Raw genomic sequence first — 22,086 nt, forward strand, 5'->3', positions numbered from 1 at the left:
TTGGAGGGGAAGAGGTGCATGTGCATATCCTCACTCCCATTTACTAACTCTATAGAGCATACCTAAAACCGAAAAATCAAGAAATGGCATAAACATGGTACTAAAAAATATGGAGGGAAATAACAAAACAAACAAACAAATAAAAGAATTGAAAAATGATTGTGTTTAGGAAGTGGGAGCTGGTAAAGGGCATGGAGCTACTGTTTCTCATGAGACTAATTTATGATACATTTTACAACTACAAACATGTATGACTTGGATAAACATAAAATTTAGTAGTAAAAGTAGAAACAGATAAAGTCCTCACATTTATGTTAAGCCCCAAGTCTGATTTTTTGGGGTCAGGAATTTCTCTTAGGTCAGGAACTTGTAACTAATTTGCATAACTAATTTGCATAACACACAGCCTAGTGACCAATATTGTGAAAAAAAGAAATGATTGATGCTTAAACTTTAGGATCTTTATTTTAAACCAGTATTTTTTAAACTGCAATAATATCTCCAGAAAAGATGAGGGTGTTATTACCTTGTTAGAGACGGACATAACCGAAGAGAAGACTATTCTTTACCTCTGCATAACAGCTATGCCTAATTCTGTAACGTCTAGAAACTTACCTGAACAGAAGAGCATCATCTGTTAGGAATTTTGGTAAGTTGGAGTCTCGTAAAGCTCTTATCAACACCACATCTTCACTTAGGTCTGGATTCTCCCTTTTTAAAGACCTAAATTTAAAGGGATACTTCAGATGATACTGCAAGAACCCAGTACTTCCGAGCGTGATTTTCCAAACCTGTAGGTGAGGGAATCTACTTGCAAAAAGCTGTGGAAGGCACGCCCCTGTGGATTCCTACTAGAAGGAGAGGAGCAGTTTTCCTTGCATGCCCACTGTCCATCTCCATCAGAGCCCAAGGACAGATCAGGCACTGGGTACATGGCCTTGAGGAGAATGACAAAGGTATTTTTTCAACCTCCCTGCATTAATCCAGACTTTATTCACCCTGAATTTACGGTTTCCCGAATACACCATAATGATTCACATCCCTGTGACTTTCTTTTCTCTCAGCCCAGAAAGTCCTGTTTTGCTCTTTTGACACCTCTTATTTCTCCTTCAAAACCCAGCCCAGTTACTCTCTCCTCCAGAAAATTCCTCTATGGCTCTTTTCAGTGAACTTTGGGCATGGCCCTATTATGGTTGCCCCCATGCACTATGTCCTAGATGACTGTTCCAGTGTCTGTCTCGCCCCCTGGTCTGTGATTGTGTTCCTGGAGTACAAGTGTATCTGAACCCCTTAGTAGCCCTGGTATTTACATGGCAATCCTATAAAGGGGAAAAATACTGTATCTGGAAGGTTGAAAGAAAGAACACAGAAGGATGGGGTGCCTGGGTGGCTCAGTCGTTAAGCATCTGCCTTTGACTCAGGGCGTGATCCTGGCATTCTGGGATCGAGCCCCGCATCAGGCTCCTCCGCTAGGAGCCTGCTTCTTCCTCTCCCACTCCCCCTGCTTGTGTTCCCTCTCTTGCTGGCTGTCTCTCTCTCTCTCTCAAATGAATAAATAAAATCTTTTTAAAAAAATTTAAAAATTAGAAAAAAAAAAAAAGAAAGAACACAGAAGGGCAGCGAGATTTGCACAGAGCCCAGGGATATAGGTGCCAGGCAGAAGGGGCCCTGGATGTGTGGAGCCCGAGTCAGTGAGTCATGGCCTATAAGAAGGACTGGAGAGAAGGTAGATTCCCTCAGAGACTCTGGATAAAGTGAGGGTTCCAGAGATAGGGGTTTCAAGAGGCTACAAAGGGAGAAGTTGGGGCCTAAAAAGAAGAAAACTAGAAAGCTGCTTTACTAGAAACTACAAAGCAGCTCAGTGTTGGACCATACTGGAAAGGCAGAGGCCGAGCCAAGGACAGAAGCCTGGACTGAGGGTAGAATGAGGAAACTGAAGTTTCTCTCAACTCTTCTGGGTTTCTCAGGTGACTGTATGACTTAACTGTATACACGTAATAAATGGTGCCTTTATCCTATCTCATCCTATCTCATGGTGGTAAAGGCTTTTGTACACTAAAACCCAACGTATGCAATGAGCTCAGGGGAAATGAAAGCTGGCCGAAGCCTAGTTGAGAGACTCAGGTTCAGTGTGGGGCCAACCAGGACTGCCGTGCAATGAGGAGAGATGCCCCATTTGACTGTGGCCTGGGAGTGTCAAGGTAAAATGATGACAGTGGCAGCTAACAAATTACGAGTCACTCTCTATGTTGCTTTAAGAGCCGTCTATGAATTAGCCATTTAATGCTTTGCTTACATGGTTTGGAATTTCACTCTTGACCCCTTTGGTTTCTTACCCAGCCATGACCAGTACAGACTTCACAGCTCTCATGCCAAAGTCATAGTGGTCTTGCTGAGAGAGCTGTTCACTGCAAAGCTTATACATCTGGGTCATTTTTCTCGCTAATATTTTACTGGATTCAAATCCTTCAGAATATAGAATTACCTAGAATGGAAAAGTACAATGCAATGCTTCTTATACTGTATGGACAGTGATATATTAACATAATACCAGTGTTCTCAAAATCTATGTTAGGCATTATACCTCTCTGAGTTGCTATATCATTTAACAAAGAAATATGAAGATTGAAAGGAAAAGGGTTTTCTGTGTTACAAGAAGGTGGACGGTGGGATATTACATGGGGATGCTTGAGCAGTGATTCTGCTTTCTTTCTGTAGATGAAGATGTGGCCTTGGTAACAATGGGTTCAAGGAACAGTAGAGCCCCCTGTTTGAAAATGTTCACATCATGGAGGTTGGATGGTGTTGTAAGGCCTGGTACAAAGGCAAGACTTGAGTTTCTACCATCTGATGGAACACCCCCCTGTGGACAGAATCAGTGATAGCTGGGTGCGCCCTTAAGGCTCCCTGAGTATCAAGGGAGGCTACACAGGTTTGCAGCCTTCCTCTGCCCTAGGAGACTCCTTGCTTCTGCCAAGTTTCAGCATTCTTGGTTAAATAAATCAGGTGATGATAGTGGAGGTGAGTGTGGACCCTTTCTTCAATCCATAAGCTACTCAAATCACTGCAGTTGGCTTCAGAATCAGGATTTGAAATGATGTAGACAATTAAATTCATTGATTCATTCCAGTTTTAGGGGCCTACTATATTCCAGATACCCTTCTGGGCATTGGGGATACAGCAGTTACACACACATGCATACATACCAAAACATTCTAGGTGATAATAATCATATCTACACTGAAGGGCAAACAATAATGTGTAACTTTTGCCAGGGTGCAATCATAAAGGAAACTTTCTACCTCAATAGAATCAAATGGTAAATAAAACATGCTTAAATTTTTTCTGCTTTATAATGAAAAGCTCACCTCTGCAATCAAAGCATAATTTGGAACCATCATTGCAAAGGGTCTAAACAGGGCTTTCAAATTATCTGGCAGTTCGGTTCTGCCTGCGTATCCAGGATTCATGGTGATAAAGGCTGCACAAGTCATGACCAACTTTATTTCCCGCCCCTCAAACATGAATCTAGACAGCTGTTTAAAGGAAAGAGAAAATATAGGTTAACACTTCTCTAGACATTTGGAAATTCTTTCACATAAACACCACTTGAGTACAAAACTTGTGTATGGAATATTCAAGCAAAGACTACCAGCCCAGTGAATCCTACTGTTGGACAACAGGGAATGTTTCACTCCTGATTCTGTACTACCCACTCCCAATCTCTTCTGGGCTCAGTATTTCCGGCTTTTTGCTTCTCTGTCCCTGCTTTACCCAAATTGTCTCTTGCTTTCTGGCCCAGTCCTGTAATATTTTAGGCCTCAACCTCTTTTGCTGAGATTCCTTAATTCAAGGTAGATTTAATGGCCCTGAAACCTTCCTCACCCCTACTTCCTGGTATTCTCTAAGAAATTCTAACAGGATCTGGGTCCTTGGATGTTGGAGGCCCCACTCTGACTGTTGGCACTACCCTTCGCTTTCATTCAAGGGCAAACACCTGTTGAGCACCAGTTGCAGATGGGGCGTAAGGTTGGGTGTGCAGCTGGAGAGCTGAGGGAGACTCCCTTGGGGGCCCCTGAGAAGCGCCCAGGCCTACAGTGTGGAGTCAGATATGGAACCTGTGGCTGAGCAGTACAACAGATGTTCCCCTGGAGGTGTGTGCAAAACCCACGGGAGGAGCAGGGAAGCCTGCTTGGCCCTGAAGAATGAAGAAGGGCATTTCATGTGGATAAGCAGGGGGAGTCATCTGGTCAAAGGGAGCAGTGCATGTCCAGGAAATGACCAGAAATTCACTTTGCTAAAGGGTAAAGTTCCAAGAGGAAAGTGTAGCTAGGCCGAAGCCTGAGCTTCAGGAGTCTTGCATGCTGGGCTAAGGAATTTAGATTTTGTCCTGTGGGTGGGGGGAAGCAGAGAAGAACTTTGGGCAGAGTGATAGGATCAACGGTAGCAGTGGAGAGGCTGGACAAACTATAGACAGGGGGATCAATAAGGAATTGTTATTGAACAAATGACAAGATCTGGAATTATGGAGTTACCATTAGGGATAAGAAGCATCTAGCAGATAAAATTAAATGGACTTGGTGACGGCTTAAATTCTGGGGTTGATAGTAATGGGGGGAAAATCCAAGATGAATTCCAGGTTTCTAGCTGGGCCAGGGGAGGAAGGCACTATAAACAGACATGAAGAATACAGGGGAAGACTAGGAGATATGTCATAACCTGGAGGAGAAAATGCCGGGCAGTACAATGGAGACCAGTCCTGCGGCCACTAAATGGCTGTCTGTGCTATTCTTCATCTACTCCAGGGGATCGATTCCACTCCAGCCATCTCAGATGTCTTCCTCCCATCCTTTTACTTCATGTTGTTGCCCTCCAGTTGGCAATGCTTCTATCCTGCTTCCATTCTCATTGGTCCTTCTCTCTTACTCCCTATGCTCTACTCTCAGCTAAATGCTCAGCAAGGTGATAGTGACTTACCAGTTATGCTGTATCTGGAGGTCCCTGCATTTAATACAGGCCTCCTCTGAGAATGTGGGAGGCAAGAGAGTGTAGAGTTGAAGGAGCTCAGACTTCAGCGTCACATAGATTTAGGTGTATATCTTGGTTTGTGGTGTCCCCAGAAATATTTTTTAATTTCTTTGAATCCTTTTCATCTGTAACCTTGGGAAAATGCCTTCTACTTTATGTAGGTTTGGTGTGAAAATGAAATAAATGTACAATGCCTTGTACAATTTAGTGACTCATTAAAGTCCAATTTCTGCTTTCTTTTTACTTGTTCTGTAATTTGCTTTTTTGCAGAGGTGATAATCAAAACATTTAACAACTCTTCAGGAGGGCGCCTTCCAATGAGAATGACCTCTGTCCCTAGAGCTACAGCTGGGTCCAGAGGCCCCCGGCTACACCAGGATGAACCCTCGTGGCTGGATTTAGCAAAGTGCTCTTTAGGAAGGGGACAAGGTGGTGGTTAGGGACCCTCTAGGGACTCAGGGCAGCAAGTATTTAAATGTTAAACAACTTGGCAAGCCTGTTTCGGTTTGTGTAGGCTGAGAGCCAAGGTCCCCTTGGGTTCTGTAGGGCTCCTCTCTCATTTTTCTGCCAGCACTAGGCTGATCCTGGGAGCCAGGATAAAGGCAGTGGAGTCCAAAGAGGTGCAGGGGAGAAACCTAACAGAGAAGTAAATGTCAAAGGCAAGAACAAGAAAGGTGAAGAGGAAAACAGGAGATGGAAGGGACAGGGACAGGCTGTGGGTGGACATGTGTGCGCATGTGTGTGTGCATGTGTTGTGTTGGGGGTGGGGAGAACAGAGCTCCTTGAGGGCAGGGACTGAGTCTCACCACCTCTGTGTCCCCAGGTCCCCACACAGTGTCTGACATAGAGTTATTTCTGTGTTGCCTGGATGAGGAATTAATTCACTCAACTACGACTTATTGCTGTAGTACTCACCAACTACGCTGCAAACGTGGGTAGACATGTTAAAGTTAGCATTGTTTTTCCTAAAATGCAACATGCTGTCAGTTAGTTACAGACTTAAGACACGCTACCTCCATGGACAGTTGCCCCACGTGTTACCTTTGCAGCTTTGGCATTCCTAATGGTAATGAGCTGTTGTGCGATGACCGACAAAACTTCTATGTCGATTCGATTAAATTCATCAAAGCAGCACCAGGCCCCTGACTGAGCCAGACCGCTGAAGAAGCGCCCCATCATCTGAAAGCAAAACAATGCCATTCAAATTTGTGTTTTATGTTTACGCTATGTTTATGCCTAGTTTTATGTGAATACTGGGCTATGTTAGAAGTTGGTGCCTTTATATAAGAGGTCCAGAGTTCCTTCCTCTGTAGGTCTGCTGTGGGGCCTGATAATCTGCATTTCTCACAAGCTGCCAGGTGATAATGGTGCTGGTCCAGAGTTAACACTTTGAGAACCACTGCTCTAGAACTTAGCTTCTCAAAGTGAACCAGTAAGAGTTGACATCACCCAGGGGATTTTAGAAATGTAAAATTCCAGGCCTTCCCCTAGATCTCTAGAATCAGAATATGTACTATAGCGAAATCTTCAGGTGATTCACAAGCACAGTAAAGCTGGAAAAACACTGCTTTTAGAAGAAGAAAGCTGAAAAGAAATTGAAAAACCACCCATTAATACTGATGCTGGGAACGTGTTCCTTTATTGTTTCTTTTTTTAAGTTTTTATTTAAATTCCAGTTAGTTAACAGTGTAATATTAGTTTCAGGCATACAATAGAGTGATTCAAGACTTCCATATATCACTCTTGGCTCATCACGACAAGTGCCTCCTTAATCCCCATCACCTATTTCACCCATCCCCCCACCCACGTCCCCTCTGGTGACCATCAGTTTGTTCTGTATAGTTAAGAGTCTGTTGCTTGGTTTGCCCCTCTCTCTTTTTTCCCTTTGCTGGTTTGTTTGATTTCTTATATCCCACATTTGGTATTTGTCTTGGAATGTGTTCCTTTGAATGGCAGTGTTCATGATGTATGTATTGATCCTTCTCTATGAGCCTGATTATTCCATTAAATTCCATTATCAATCATCCTTGATATTGTAAGTGCTATATAATGGGTTTACATTTTTATATTCAACCCCCAGATAAAGCAAACAAGGCATAATTATAGTTCTAGAATAGTGCAACTTCATAAACCTTGACATGGTAAGACAAAATTATATAAAGTAATGAAAATCAGAAAGTGAAGCTGGAACAGAAAGTTAGAAGGTTATATCTAATAAAATCTTGATTTCATAAGTTGGCAGATAATGTCCAAAATTAATACATACAAATACCATAATAGACACAAGTTTTTACAAATAATAGCAATCACCACAAGAAGTAAAAACAAACAAATACAATCAGAAACCTGGTCTCTGGAGAGTGGAACTGGGTAATGTGACTAGGGAGAAAATCGGTTATTTTTAACTTTGGGTCCTTCTATATAGTTTGAATTTTTCCACGTGTAGATATGTCTTTAATTTTTTTTTAAGATGTATTTATTTATTTTAGAGAGAGAGAGAGGGCACGAGCAGGAGGGGCAGAGGGAGAAGGAGAGAGAATCCCAAGCAGACTTCATGCTAAGTGCAGAGCCTGATGTGGGACTCAATCTCACGGCCCTGAGATCATGACCTGAGCCGAAACCATGAGTCCGATGCTTAACCGACTATGTCACCCAGGTGCCCCGATATCTCTTTAATTTTAAAAGGTTAGTGTAATAAATCCTTATGGAACAAGGTAGAGTATAAATAAGAATAAATAAATACTTAAATTTCTTATCATTGAATATAATTGGTACTTCAGGGATCTCCAAACTACAGACTACAGCTATAGCTGGCCTGACACCTGTTTTGTGGATGGAATTTTACTGGAACACAGCCATGCACGTTCATGATATATTACATTAACATATTGTATGTGGCTGCTTTCGCGCTACAACAGCAGAAAGAATAACAAGCTGCAAGCCTAAAATATTTACCACTTGGCCTTTTCCAGGAAGTTTGCTGATTTCTGCTCTAGAGTCTAAGATAAATGAATCATGTGTATGCATCCTGTGGCTTTAAGGGTCGCACAGCACACACTCGTGCCTTTGGGGGTACATAGCTCCCATGAATGACTGAGCCTAAGCAACGACTGCCTAAACATTAAAAGGTGGATTCTGGTTTATAAATTCAAATTTTGAGTTGAGAAGAGCTAAAACCACCAAAATTATTATGGCCAAAACAAAAAAAAAAATCATCACTATCGTAAAACTTGATGTATCTCTGCTGATAATGAGGTCACTTAATCGTAGTGGGAGCAGATCCCCATAAAGGTGAGATGTTAGGGCGTACGAATTGTCCCCGAGATTGCTGACAGCAGTTTCCCAGACTCTTTCCTGTGTGTACCAGAGACCGTCTCTGCACCCTGCTCTGAGGGAGAGGGTCCCCTTTCCTGATTACCCCCTCCCCAGATTTTCTAGTCTGTCATTCCTCTCTTGCTCTGCTTCTGTGAAACAACTTTCTGCCTGTGTTGTACTTCCGCTGTTTTTTGTTTATTAATAAAAAGACATTCCGGGCAACATCTTTTTCCCCCTAAATTTTAAAAAGGGAACAGGGTTTTTAAAGAACATGTCCTATAAAACACTAATTTCTGAAAATTCTTCTGAAAAATAAGCATGATTTACTCTGTAAAACTGAATGAATTACAGTTTATTTGGACAATTTAAATGATTATATTCTAAATTTAGACATTGTACAGGCATTCATGTAACTTTCAGAAAAATGAGACTATCAGCTCTGTGTGTTAGTGGCCAAAAGGCACCCATGGTGAAATATATTCCAGATCTGCTGAATTAAATAAAGCTAAACAGATTTCCTAACCACAGGACTTCATAAAGTGTTTAATATGCTACTTTGTGTTGTGAAAACCTGGAAGGGGAATAAGGCATAGGGGTCCTGTGACCAAAAAGTTTGAAAACTACTGTATTGCAAAATCTTACCATGAATTCTCACCTCCTACATATTTCATTTTCAATACACAACTCTCTGAATTGCTCATCTCTTCCTGTAAGCTTATTCCTTGTTCCTAGATTTCCCTGCTATTATATCTTATATCTCATCTCACTTTTTTCTACTTAGTAACATGAAAAGATCTTTAATTTTGCCGCCATTTAGTAGATCCCTCAATGGCCTTGATTCCTACCTGGAATCCTTGTGTTGACTCTTCTCCCTTGCTCTATGTATCCCACTTTGACCATCCCTTGTCCTATTAGTTTCCCCTTGCTTGCCATCACCCCTTTTCTCCTTTTTTTGTCATGACATGGTGCAAGTGAGAAAGCCCATAAAGCACTTAATGGTAGTGTTCAGATGCTGGCACTGTACCTTGTAGTCCAAACCATCGGAGCAGTTGAAGACCACACACTGGATGGCAAGAGCTTTAGCTAGGTCTTTGGTTGTCTCTGTTTTCCCAGTGCCAGCAGGACCAGCCGGCGCGCCTCCCAGGTCGAGCTGCAAAGCCCCCATGAGGCAAAGGTAGCAGCGATCCTGAAAAAATGCAGAAATTGTCATTATTGAAGGGAACTAACTCAAGCCACAAATTTATAAGTCCCTTCCTTTCCATGGGAGGAGGGTCATTATTTTCTATGAAAGGTTTTACAGCAATTGAGATATACTCAAAGATCTAGGCACATGATCAATGATGCACATCTCTGCTTCACAAAGATGTATTGTATTCGTGGCAAATCCTTTGAAGAGTTAAGGTTGGATGGAAATTTTCAAGACTATTTTTTAAAAAAGATTTTATTCATTAATTTGAGAGAGACAGTGGACAAGCAAGAGAGAACACAAGCAGGGGCAGAGGGAGAGGGAGAAGCAGACCCCTGCTGAGCAGAGAGCCTGCTATGTGGCTGGATGCCAGGACCCCAGGATCATGATCTGAGCTGAAGGCAGACTCTTAACCGCCTGGGTCATCCAGGTGGCTCTTTTCAAGACTATTTTAAGAAGGCATTTGTATCACGATTAACCTGAGTCATCAGTAACTTACCGTGAGAGGAGTAATAACTAATCTTGGGCACGCGCCCAAATACTCGTAGCCGTAAGTGTACTGAGACAGTGCCATCCTAGCCACACAATTGTCCAGATCCACATCCCAATAATAGCGCAGTTGTCTCTGCCAGTCAAAGGAATCGACTTCCTCTACCTATGTAAGTGATAACAATACATATATATTAGATGCACTAATTTCAGGAAGAAATATATGATTTTACTTAAATAAAAGTTACCTTGGCTTGAACAAGTTCAGTGACTATGTCTCTTGCATGTACATCAATAGTAATCAAAGCAGTTATGATGTTTCTGTGTAATTTTGGAAGACTGCCTCGAACTATCACTGCCAGGGCATTTAATCTCTATAAATCAAAAGAAAAGTTGTCATAATGAATTTTCAAAAATCAACTTACATATCTTTTTTTTAACCATTTTTTTTCTATTAAATTTGGAGTGGACATTTGCCAAAACTGATTTTAAGAATCTATAATTCTGTGATCAAACAGGACAACAATTTAACTTACTTAATTCCTAGATGACTACGAAGTACATACTATCTTTACCCTCATTTTACATTAGGGAAAACTAAGGGTCAGAGAGAGTAAGTAACTTGATGGCAGTCACACAGTTATGAGGTGGCAAAAATGAGACTTGAGTAGACATCTGCCCATGCTCTTAACTACTATGTGACGATGTCTCTAGAGAAGACTGTTCTCCCTAAAAATTAAATATGATTATAAAAGTACTCATTTTCGGGAGTAGTTTTTCCTTTGATAATCAGAAAACTTGAGCGTTTTAAATAAGCCAATAACTGATTGAATGAGAGCATTTTTGGGCAGATTGTACTGCCAATATTTACCTAAATGGTTCAATCTTATTCTTCTAAAAAATTTTTAAAAATCTATTTGAGAGAGAGAAAGAGAGAGAGAGAGAGAGAGAGCACATGTGTGGGGGGGGGCAGGGGAGGAGCAGAAGGGAGGGGGAAAAGAGGGGGAACGAATCCCAAGCAGACTACATGCTGAGCACTGAGCCTGGTCTCACAACCCTGAGACCATGACCTGAGCCAAAACCAAGAGTCGGACGCATAACCAACTGAGCCACCCAGGCGTCCCCCAAGATTCAATCTTCTTCAAAGGAGAGCAGTGCCTCTGAAGGCCTTGAACTGCTATGCTGAATTTTCCCTCGTGCTGACCTTGATCAGGGACCACCTCTACACAGAGGTCAAGGGAACTTTCCATACAGAGTGTTTTCTCTTCTCTGGGGCTCTGTGACATGAAATTCTTTTTTCTTTTTCTTTTTTCTTTTTTCTTTTTTTTTAAGATTTTATTTATTTATTTGAGAGAGAGAGTGAGCACGAGTTGGAGGCAGAGGCAGAGGGAGAGGGATAAGCAGGTTCCCCACTGAGCAGGGAGCCCAATGTGAGGCTCTATCCCAGGACCCTGAGATCATGGCCTGAGCCAAAGGCAGCCACTTAACTGACTGAGCCACCCAGGTGCCCCTGTGACATGAAATTCTATGAGGTCCTCAAGAGATAGTGTTCTCTCATCTCAAGAAAGTTGTTTCTTCAATTTTCTGTTTCAAAGGTAATTAAAAAAAAAAAAGCAGACGTGCTTGGAAGTAGAATTAAATTTGAAGTTAAACATTAGGCATAGCTGTAAAATGGCGTTCCTGAACTACAGCTTAAAAATTCTTGTAGAATGGTATATTTTGGATTTAGTTATTTATTGTTTTATTGCTGGTTGCCTGAGGATTCTCTAGAATAGTAGAAAAGCACATCTTGAGCCTAAGAATAGAAATGGCACAAATCCTGGGGTTTTCCTGGATTGAATAAGCTTCTGTGAGAGATATCCAAGACCTACTAAATACAAAGTCTCCTTAAATGTTGCAAACCATTATAATCTGGAGATTTTCCTCTTTAAATGGTCGTTTCCTCCTATTTTTATAAGTATTCTTATGAATATTATACAAATATGAAGGTAGTGTTCCTAAGAAAACCTGAACATAAATGGTTTTCATAAGAACCCAAAGCTTTGTAAGTTAGGTTGGAGCATTAAAATTTCTGAGATACGTGAACTGCATTAACCACATCAAAAAAACCTACTGAGACCATCCTGCACAGCATTATGTTCAATGTCACCCTGTCAAACAACTCACCTCGAAGTTTACTTTCTCAAACTCTTCCAGGGCCTCTACGTGATTACCATCTTCTTTCTCCAGACACTCAGTCAAATCACGGCACCACATGATTTGAGAAATGGTCAGGATCACCTGCATGGAAACATCGTCCTTAAGTATGTGCTGCATCTCACCAGAAATGGACTCAGAGGTGGAAATGGAAGGAATGTAAGTTACTTGAGAAGGGTGGCCAGCAATCACCCAGTCTGTCCTTGGTTTCCCCCGATAGTCAGCGATGGCAGCTTTGCACAGGCGACGCAGAGATGTGAACATGGCTTCCTCCACTTTACCAAGCCATTCCTCCACATTGCCCCTGGCTTTCAGGCCTTTTCCCAAGCTAACCTAGAGGACAATCGGAGCAATGATAACACGTTCAGTGTGGCACTCGCCAGCCATACATCCTCTGTACTTCTATAACAGAACCCTGACACACTGAAGCTTAACCACAAATACTAGAACCTTCTATTGATATCCCACTCTACATCCCTCTTTACTTCCTCTTTTTTTTTTTTTTAACTGCTTCCCTTTAGAGCCTTTTTTCAGGGGAAAAAAGGAGTATATGCGACTTCATGAATTCCTTCACTTCCTTTTCCTACTTACTGTCATTTGATTTTTGGCCCCAACTATTCCTCTAAACCTGTTAAGGTCATTAGGGTTACCAATGTTCTTTTAGTCATCAAGTCCAATTGATACTTTTCAGTCCTACACATATTTATTTCTTGGACTACCAATGACCTGACGGCCCTGCTTGTCTGGATCTCTTAGTTCTTCTACCTTCCCTGTAACTTTCATGTTTTCCCTGGATCCTAGCCGTGGTCCTCCCCTCTCTCTTCTTCTCCACTAGTGATGAGCAAATTCTTTTACAAGAAGGTCAATTCAGGACAAGTAAAATGCTTATAGGTTCCTGCTACTCCAGTGGATACATCTCCTGCTCTAACTAGACTGAAATCCTTGGCATTTCCCCACCTATTTCCTCTGTATGGAATTCTCTCCCTCCCATGTCTCCGCTCCATCTTCTTGGGCTGCTTCTGTGTGTGTGTGTGTGTGTGTGTGTGTGTGTGTGTGAGAGAGAGAGAGAGAGAGAGAGAGATTTCTCTCCGTGAAGTGCTGTGGTTCTCCACAGTTTGCTAATGCATTCACTCCGTTGGTATTTTCTGTATGCCAAGCATCGTTCGGTGTCCTGGATACACTATCCTGGATACACCAACTAACACTTTCACAGCACCACCTGGATACAGTTCTAAGTCATTTACATATAATTATATGTAAATTATATGTAAATCTGTCTCTCTCTCTCACACACACACATTTCAAATACTATTTGAAAATCCTGGGGCGCCTGGGTGGCACAGCGGTTAAGCGTCTGCCTTCGGCTCAGGGCGTGATCCCGGCGTTATGGGATCGAGCCCCACATCAGGCTCCTCTGCTATGAGCCTGCTTCTTCCTCTCCCACTCCCCCTGCTTGTGTTCCCTCTCTCGCTGGCTGTCTCTATCTCTGTCAAATAAGTAAATAGAATCTTTAAAAAAAAAAAGAAAATCCTCAGCATCTCATTAATCAGGCACTATTCCTATTCCTCATTTTATAGATGAGGTTAAAGAATGGGACTTGAATCCAGGTGGCTGGGCAGTAGACCCGGGGCTCTTAACCAGTTCACTCGTCTGCCTCTCATGGAGCGTTGAGTAAGGCCGGGCTCCAGTTATCACCACTCCGTTTCCAACAAAGCACACACCTCTGTCATTGCACTTACTGTGGTACTCTTCAATCACCTGTTTGACTATATCTCCCCTAGAGCTCTTTGCGGGCAAGAATTTCATCTTTGTTATCTTTGAAACTGCTGAGCCCTCAGAGTACGATGCGGTAGCACTTGATGAGCGTGTAGAGAGTAAACTTCTACCCTCCCCCTAGCAGGGCAACAAAGCTTTTCCAGAAAGAATCGTAAACAAAAAGCACCTCACCCGTTCTCCTTCTGGTGATAGCATTGCTAAAATATCGTTAGTGTAAATCTTTTCTGGCTCTCCTTCCACACCAGGAATCTTCCCTTCAGTAGGAGGCATGAGAGCAAATTCAAGCTTTGAGATGGAGTCAAAGCATTTCCGTAAGTGTGGCTGCACAGCTTGCGGATTTCGTGTCTGGGCCAGAATCTCCAGAAGCTCATCATTTGACAAGAAGTAAAATCTGAATTAAAGAAAATACTTAGAATGTAACTTGAAAGTGATGGAAAGCCTTACATAGACATGAAAGATAAATCCCTTAGCCACATCTCCTTCCCAGTCACTGATTTCCTGAACTTCCAACCTACTGGTCCTGGGTTTCCGGGGAGACCACGTGTCTCTACGATTGTTATGGAGCCTAGTGTGGATGCATCTCAGACATTAGAATTAGTGCCTGATACATAAAAGAGAGATATTTTTCAAAAAATTATAAAAAATGCTAGCTCTTGCTATGATACTGATTTGTTCTAGAGCGAAGATACATTATTTGTTTTACCTAGAATCTAGCCTTAGTACCTTACACCTGCTTTCAATACCTAATGTGTTGGGTAGATGGATGGGTGGTTAGAGGAGCTTTCTTTGGTTCTGTGAATATCCACATGTGTGACCCTCCATGGGATTTTCTTAGATCTTGCCCACCAGAGCCATTTGGAGGCATGAAGACACCACAGGAAAAGAACTGGAGAAGGGGCATACCTGGATGCCCAGGGATGAGGGAGAGGGTTAAGGGCCCCGCCAGAGAAGACACTTCACTTCTGGAGTGGAGGAAGCTGCCTATGAGAGATCCCTTGGTTTTGGAGGGAATGAACGGTAAAGTGCCCATGGCAGGCCCCACATCAGTGAGAGGGGGTCAGGTATGCACCAGCCCAGTCAGGCTGCTCTGCTGCCTTGCGTCTCTTCTCCTTGCCCCAAATCTGGAGACCTCAGAAACATCAGAGGGAGAGGGGAGGATTGATCATCACATATCCTTATCATCACTGAAGGCTTCAGACATGCAGCAGGCTTGGGCAGGAAAGGGGAAGTTTTCACTCTGAGAGAAGTTCAGAGTTTGATTATTAAGATCATTTATTGGGTTGAGGTGATAAGAGGTTTTTGTTTATTTGTTTGTATTATTTGAGAAAGACCAGAAAATTCATGACATCTGCTCAAGATTTTGTCCAGGGGCAAAAAGAAACCAGCCCCCAGCAGGGAATGCAAAGGCAGTTATTAGTTAGAAATAAAGATGCTTTTGGTTGGACTCTATCAGTCCTGCTTCTTTACCATCCAGTAATAATTAATTTATGCCCATGCCTCTTTTTAAACTAATGAAACAGATAACTATAAAGATTGGACCATGAGCCCTGTGAGAGCAGGAATAGTACTGTATTCATCTTGTGTCCCCAGGAACTAACTTGGTCTGCAGCTCACGGTATGTCTTCATGAAGGCCTGCAGGGTGAAATCAACACCACATAGAGCCTCCTGACATAACACATATAGCAGAACCAGTTCATGCAGTTCTAAGCAAAAGAACAAATAAAAGCAGAAGCTTTTCAGTGGTCAGTATTATCCTAGGTAAATTTGTTTCCAGTTTTCTTTAAGTATCAAAAGTAGTATATAGATTTTCTCTGGCTTTGGGAGACTCAAGCTAGGAACCACTGATTTAAGAGTGAAACAGACAAAAGGCACATTTCAAACCTCAAACTCTTTCATCTTTCTCCATGTTGCCTGAATGATGTTTTAGTAAGATTTGTGTGTATTCTTTAAAGCCTGACCACTTCTATTAAAACCAACCAAATCTTCTGGATCTTGGATTTCTCGTGCACACTACACTGTCCTGGTCCCCAGCAACAACCCCTCTCAGTCAAGTAACCCAGATAAGCACCTACCCCTGGCTGCCACAGTGCTTGTCCTAGGACAGATCTTAATGGCCATTTCCTTAACAACTAACAAGAAAATACCAGGGAAGATGAACCATTCTGCCAATGTCCTCTGTGTTATAGTACAGTGTGTCCTAATGACTGAAGTTGGGAGCTTTTGCTACCATCAAGTAATTTATCCTGGTGTTAAAAAACTATATTATAATGGTTTATTTACATGACTATCCACCTGTTAACCATGGGCCCCATTAGGGCAGAAATCCAGCCATTTCTTCTTTGTATCTTCAGCACTGAGCATAACATTTGATATGTTTTTAGAATAAAGAGATGAGTAAAGAATTTCATTTGGAGTTTGTGAAATGATCTCTTGGACAACTTCTCCAGTGACACTCTTAGGTCACCAATTAATCCAAAGAAACCTGCTCAGGCAACACAGGGTTCTCTGACTTTTCATGTGCACGTCTACAGACACACACACATGCACACCCAACAATGAAACAATGCTGAGCCCCAGAATACCTCTAGCACCTCCGGTACTTACCCACTTAATCCTTCACCAAATACTGTGCCTTTATCCTTGAGCCTTACACTCCCCAATCAAGATACCAGCTGGATTGGTCAGCTAATTATCATATCTTTTTCATTTCTCATTCTGGCTCCCTGATGTTTTAAGGTTATGGTTTGTTTTTAGGTATATCCACTTAAATTAATGGATAGTCTTCACTACTAAAAATACCATAGGTTGCTTTATAAACTTACCTTGGAAAGATAACTCTTTTTGATTCTAAATATGCCTCTAGACACTTTTGAATTTGGTCGAGTAATGCATTATTATTTTGAAAAGTCTCCAGAAGTCCTGTTTATTGGGGGAAAAAAGGTACTGGTAAAATTGTGTTAAAATAAATAGAAAATACCATTTTAAGTGTAAGTAAAATATGATATTAACATTCTTTAAAGCCTTGGTTTTATTTGATAAAAAGTGGTCAAAAATTTAAAGTGGGGGAGGTTGCTAACAATGTTAACTCTTACTTTAAATAACATTATCTAATATTAATTTTAATATTTACCACAGATGAACAAGTATTCAACCTGAAACAATTTTTAGCTGGCATCCCCCACTTTTGGGGGGCTGGGAGTAAATGAACCAAACCCAAGCACAAACCATCGTGCGTGCTAAGTAAATTCTCACCTCGGGTCTTCACCTTTATTCTTCTCTCTGCCTTTCATACCCCCCCTCACATTTGCACACGTGTCTCTTCCCTCTTTCCTGCTGCTTTCTGCTTGAAAGTCTCTCTATAAAAAGAGCCCTCCATCACATACACAGACACATGCATGCGCACACACACACACACACACACACACACACACACACACGGCAGCACCCAGCTGTTCTCTATCCCCTTATGCTGCTGAATTTTCCTTCATAGCTTTATCGTCACCAAAATGACATAGATGGGTCCACACTTCTTTATCTGAAATCCCTAGGACCAGACATATTTTGGAATCATATATATTTTTTTAATTTCAGAAGTTGTTATGTAACAAGTCGAGTAGAGACGGTGGCAACACTGTAATCACACACATTAATATTTTTGCAGCAAAAGTTTGAATATGCATCTGGTAGGCAGAATGGTGCTCAGAGATATCTGTGTCCTACTCCCCAGAACCTGAGAATATGTTAGTGCATATGGAAAAAGGAAGTTGGGAGATGGGACCAACAATCATGGGATGGGGAGGTTATCTTGGATCATCTAGTAGGCCCATTGTAATCACAGGGGTCCTTCTAGGAGGGAGGCAGGAGGCCCAGAGGCAGAGAAGGAGATGTTAGGACAGAAGCAGAGGCTGGAGTGATTCAACTGCTGACCGGAAGGTGGCTGGGAGCCAAAGAATGCAGGTGACCTTCAGAGCCCCAAAGTTTAAAAGTTTTCAGTTCCATCACACCATATAGTTTTTTGTTTCTGTTTCTGTTTTTATGTAAGAGCCTTTGGGCAAAGGGCATAGCCCAGCAGGCTGCCTCTGCTTGACAGCGAAGCTGTCTGGAGCTATTCACCAGAAAAGGTCACATGCTGCAGAACAACAAGCAGGCTTGCTGAGGCTTTGATAAAGTTCAATAACCATGTATGTGCACGCACCAAAGCTTTGATTCCATATCCCCAGAAACAGAGCTTATTAAAACACATTTCAACCTTGAGATTAGAATTATAGTTTGTGGTAACAATTTTAAATGTTTTTAATTAATTAATAAAAAATAAGATATGGAAATTTTTATGGCTATAAGTCTGTGAGAGCTTTGGCAGAATGGGTCAACTGAATGTGAATCTCTATCTTGTAGTCAAATTGTGACACGCAAGCCTCACGATACTCTGTGGCAGCATCTCCAAATTATTCAAGCAGCAGAAAGGATCGGATTCTTGGGTGCCAAAACTATGAACTAAGCTGACAGGTAATAACGATAATAATTAACAGCAACAACAACGGTGTTCAATTCACATCGTTCAGCAAGACTGTCGGATGTGCTACAAATATTCCTGGTCATCAGTACTGACAGGAATCAAGGATTGAGTGTACCCCATAACACCAGAATTTTATAGGTGCTAAACATGTGCGATGGTTGTAAAGTGTTTCTGTTTGTTTTTAAAATGTGGTTTTATACCTGGTTGAGTAGCTGCTCGAAGAGCGTTAGGCAACCGGTTCACCTTCCTCATGATTTCTTTCCATGACTTATCCACTTGCAGGAACATCTTGGCCTCGGCAGGCAATTGCCTCTGAATATCTGGAGCATTAAAAATACTTTCCAGGTAGAGCCAGTTTCTCTGGCAGTTCAGCCACTCTTCCTAGGAGAAAAATATGGGCATTACCAAATTTTTCATTCCAAATCGAAAACACAGTTACATTAAAAATAATTACATGGGGATTCACTATATCTTTTTCATTTTAGGGGTCTTCTCACAGGTTCTTTGAGATGAAACCTCTTTACAAGGTCCAAGGCTCACTGCAGCCTAATTTCAATCCATGTTCTACCAGGAGTCTACCGTGTGATAACTAGAGTGGACCCAGAGAAAGAGGAAGAAAATGCCCAGAGGAGACTGTCTAAGGGGGAGGAAAGATACTTAAAGGACTCTGAAGGGTTGGGAAGTGTTTAGTGACTATTTCCAAATACAGAAAGGGTTGTCCAAAAAAAAAAAAAAAGGTTGGGTTTTTCCCCCCCTCAATTATATCTATATTCTTCTCTCTCTTTTTAAAAAGGAAATATGATTCATTTTCTTCAGTTAAAAAGGTAAAATCTGCTTGTGACAGAACATGAGGCAAGTACAGAGGACTGGAGAAAGAAGAAAATCACCCACTGCCTCTCAGAGAACCCAGAAATGCAGTGTCGGGACCATAATTCTCACCGTCCTCTCTGCCTCCTGCCATCGCACGTGTCAGCCCAACATCCGTGAAAGTTTCTCACTTCTCACTCTGGATTTGGGGCTTATGCCTGAGGCCTAGTGTCACAACCATTCCCTAATTTATCTCAGGTCTCTCACTTTCCAGACAGTTAATTCTTTGGAGAGTCCACACTACTCGATACTTTTTTCTTAAGGGCCCTCTATGGAAACATCACTTTGCTCTGTAATCCCTCCCTTCATAAGGCTCAGCCATCAGGAGAGGAGGCCGAACGGGGGTCAGGTTATAAGGGGCTCATCAAAGAGGGTGGATTCCTGAAAATGATCTCTATGAAACAAAGTTGGAACAAATGATCTTTTCCTACTTAGTGCCTTTATTATTTCACAGATAACTTTCCATATTAGAATATTTAGAAACCTAAACATAATTAAATCAAGCTAAAAATCTGAAGTCTAAGAAAGAGATTGGATGGGGACAAAGTAAGATCATTTTAAGTGGATTCTTTGTTCTATCATGGGATAATCTGAGGTAGAATAAAATAAAAAAGAAAGGTGTACCACAAGGAAGGATACCAAGGAGAGTTTAAGCGTGTGTGTTTTTCCAGTAAATACGAGGTGAGAGGCTGTCTAAAAGCTGTGAATGCCTGAAACTTAGAAGCCAAGGTGCTCCCTGCCTAGGCTTAATGCTATTGCCAGCAAAGGTTTAAGCCAGTTAGTAAGTTACCAAAGCTGCCTGCCATTTGGGATGGAAACTGGTTGAGCAGAGAAAGTCTTTCACTGGAGTGTATGCATAGGCAGATTGTTCTTAGAGGTGCTAATTCTTCTAATTGACAAGACCCTTTCTTTTCCAATTATGAAGTTATAAATATCAACAGGCTGAGGTACTTAGGGAGGGAAAGAATGTGGTATGGGGGGAATGAGAGTAGCTTAAGACAAGAGCTCATATTCTTAGGGTAAAAAACTCTCGGAGCTTCTCTGTTTTTTGAACTTTGAATTCTGAAACCATTGGTGGCAGGATTCAGTCATTGACAACACAAGTTCATTGAATCATTTCAAGAGTTGAATGATTTCAAAAGCCCTCGTCTCAGGAGAGATTAAGCTTTCATACTGGGGCAGTGATCACTTTAAAACATAGAACAAAAAGATTTTTTTTTAATCTTAAGAATTAATGAATACCCAAGATGCTATCTGGAATAGTGATACCCATCAGTACTTCACATCATCTAGGCCTGCATCTAGAACTCCATTACAAAATCTTTTCAGGCATGTGTTAGATTTCTGTGAAAACTTTGTTTAAATGTAAACTTCGTACCACACTGTCAGTTTTGTCTCAATAAAACTATAGATTTATAAATAAACAAAAAATGTGGGACACATATAGGAGCTGAAGATGACCTCCACCTGATAGCCAGTGAGAAATTGAAGCCCTTAGTCCCAGAGTTGTGAGGAAATGATTTCTGCCAACAACCTGAGTGAGTTTGGAAGTGGATCTTCCTTGAGTTGAACCTCTGATGAGAACCAAGACCTGGCCCACATCTTGATTGAACCTTTGTGAGACCCTAAGTAGGAGACTCAGTTAAGCCATACCTGAACTCCCGACCCACAGAAACTGTGGGATAATAAATATAGACCGTTTCATACCACCAAGTTTGTGGTATTTTGTTTCATGGGAATAATAACTAATACAAGAGAGATGGCATAATCATATAAAGAAGAACTTAGTATATTTGCGTTTTCCTTACATTCTGAATATAATAAAATGTCAACAATTAAATCTTTTCTCTAAACTACATCATATTTAAATGACTGAAGAAATTATTTCTAAAGTACCATAGCTCTCCAGTTCTCTGAGTGCATTAATTGAAATTGCCCTCACTCACCAGTGTTTGATTAAATAAGGCAAGTTGTTTCTGCCAGTCATCCACTCGCATTTTTAATGGACCAACATAACGTGATGAGGCAATGGTTGCAATGTTGATGGTGCTGTCATCAAGAAGGACCTTTAAAGAAAGAAGAAGAAAACAAGCAGCATCATGAGTTTGTGCTCTCAAAGATAACTACAGATGTTTAATTCCAAGAGTCCACTTAAAAGCCAACTTTTGAATAAATAGCTTAATCCCACCTACTATTTCCTGCTCATCCACTTCCCTTCCTCATCCACTTCAATGGCTTACAACCCACTCTGACATTCTCTCAAATATCACCAAGAGATTTTGATTGCCAAATCTTGGCTATTTCTGTAATTATTAATGGTACATGTTTTTTGTTTGGTTCAATACTCTTCTCTTTCCCCCTACTTTTAGGTATCTGGTACCTTCTTTATAACATTTGGTCATCTAAGGCTTTATTTCTCAAAGTACTCAAAACTTACAAAATTCGGTATCTTCTCTATCCCATGAAACATCACTTTATCTCATTATCTTGAGGAAGAGGGAAATTGAACTCATTCATATCAAGCTTAGAACGACTATAAACAGTTTTCCCTCTACCTCCTTCCCCAACTTTTCCCCCTTACACTATAGCAACCCTTACAGAACAAGTGCATTCTAAAAAATGTGTCTGTTAATCTAAAGGATTTTAATAGCTCTATTTAAATGATAAGTTTCTTGAGAGCAGAAGCCCCATCACCTAGCATCACTTGGCCCC

The 22,086-nt window shown here is 41.4% G+C and overlaps 1 protein-coding gene across 1 annotated transcript in view; it reads right to left on the reverse strand.

Annotated features, from left to right (window-relative positions):
• DNAH6 (dynein axonemal heavy chain 6) overlaps positions 1 to 22,086 on the reverse strand; it is a 199,946-nt gene that overhangs the window by 105,129 nt on the left and 72,731 nt on the right. Inside the window, exons 20-32 of the mRNA XM_008700061.2 lie at positions 21,321 to 21,440; positions 18,708 to 18,888; positions 16,814 to 16,910; positions 14,162 to 14,381; positions 12,383 to 12,547; positions 12,185 to 12,298; positions 10,267 to 10,392; positions 10,029 to 10,184; positions 9,368 to 9,529; positions 6,070 to 6,207; positions 3,369 to 3,536; positions 2,337 to 2,485; positions 616 to 723 (exon numbers count right to left, since the gene is read on the reverse strand). Of these exons, the coding sequence (XP_008698283.2) occupies positions 616 to 723; positions 2,337 to 2,485; positions 3,369 to 3,536; positions 6,070 to 6,207; positions 9,368 to 9,529; positions 10,029 to 10,184; positions 10,267 to 10,392; positions 12,185 to 12,298; positions 12,383 to 12,547; positions 14,162 to 14,381; positions 16,814 to 16,910; positions 18,708 to 18,888; positions 21,321 to 21,440 (1,904 nt within the window). The remainder of the gene's footprint in view (positions 1 to 615; positions 724 to 2,336; positions 2,486 to 3,368; positions 3,537 to 6,069; positions 6,208 to 9,367; positions 9,530 to 10,028; positions 10,185 to 10,266; positions 10,393 to 12,184; positions 12,299 to 12,382; positions 12,548 to 14,161; positions 14,382 to 16,813; positions 16,911 to 18,707; positions 18,889 to 21,320; positions 21,441 to 22,086) is intronic.

This window comes from Ursus maritimus, unplaced genomic scaffold (assembly GCF_017311325.1).
Source record: "Ursus maritimus isolate PB19 unplaced genomic scaffold, ASM1731132v1 scaffold_6, whole genome shotgun sequence".
Lineage (NCBI taxonomy): Eukaryota > Metazoa > Chordata > Mammalia > Carnivora > Ursidae > Ursus > Ursus maritimus.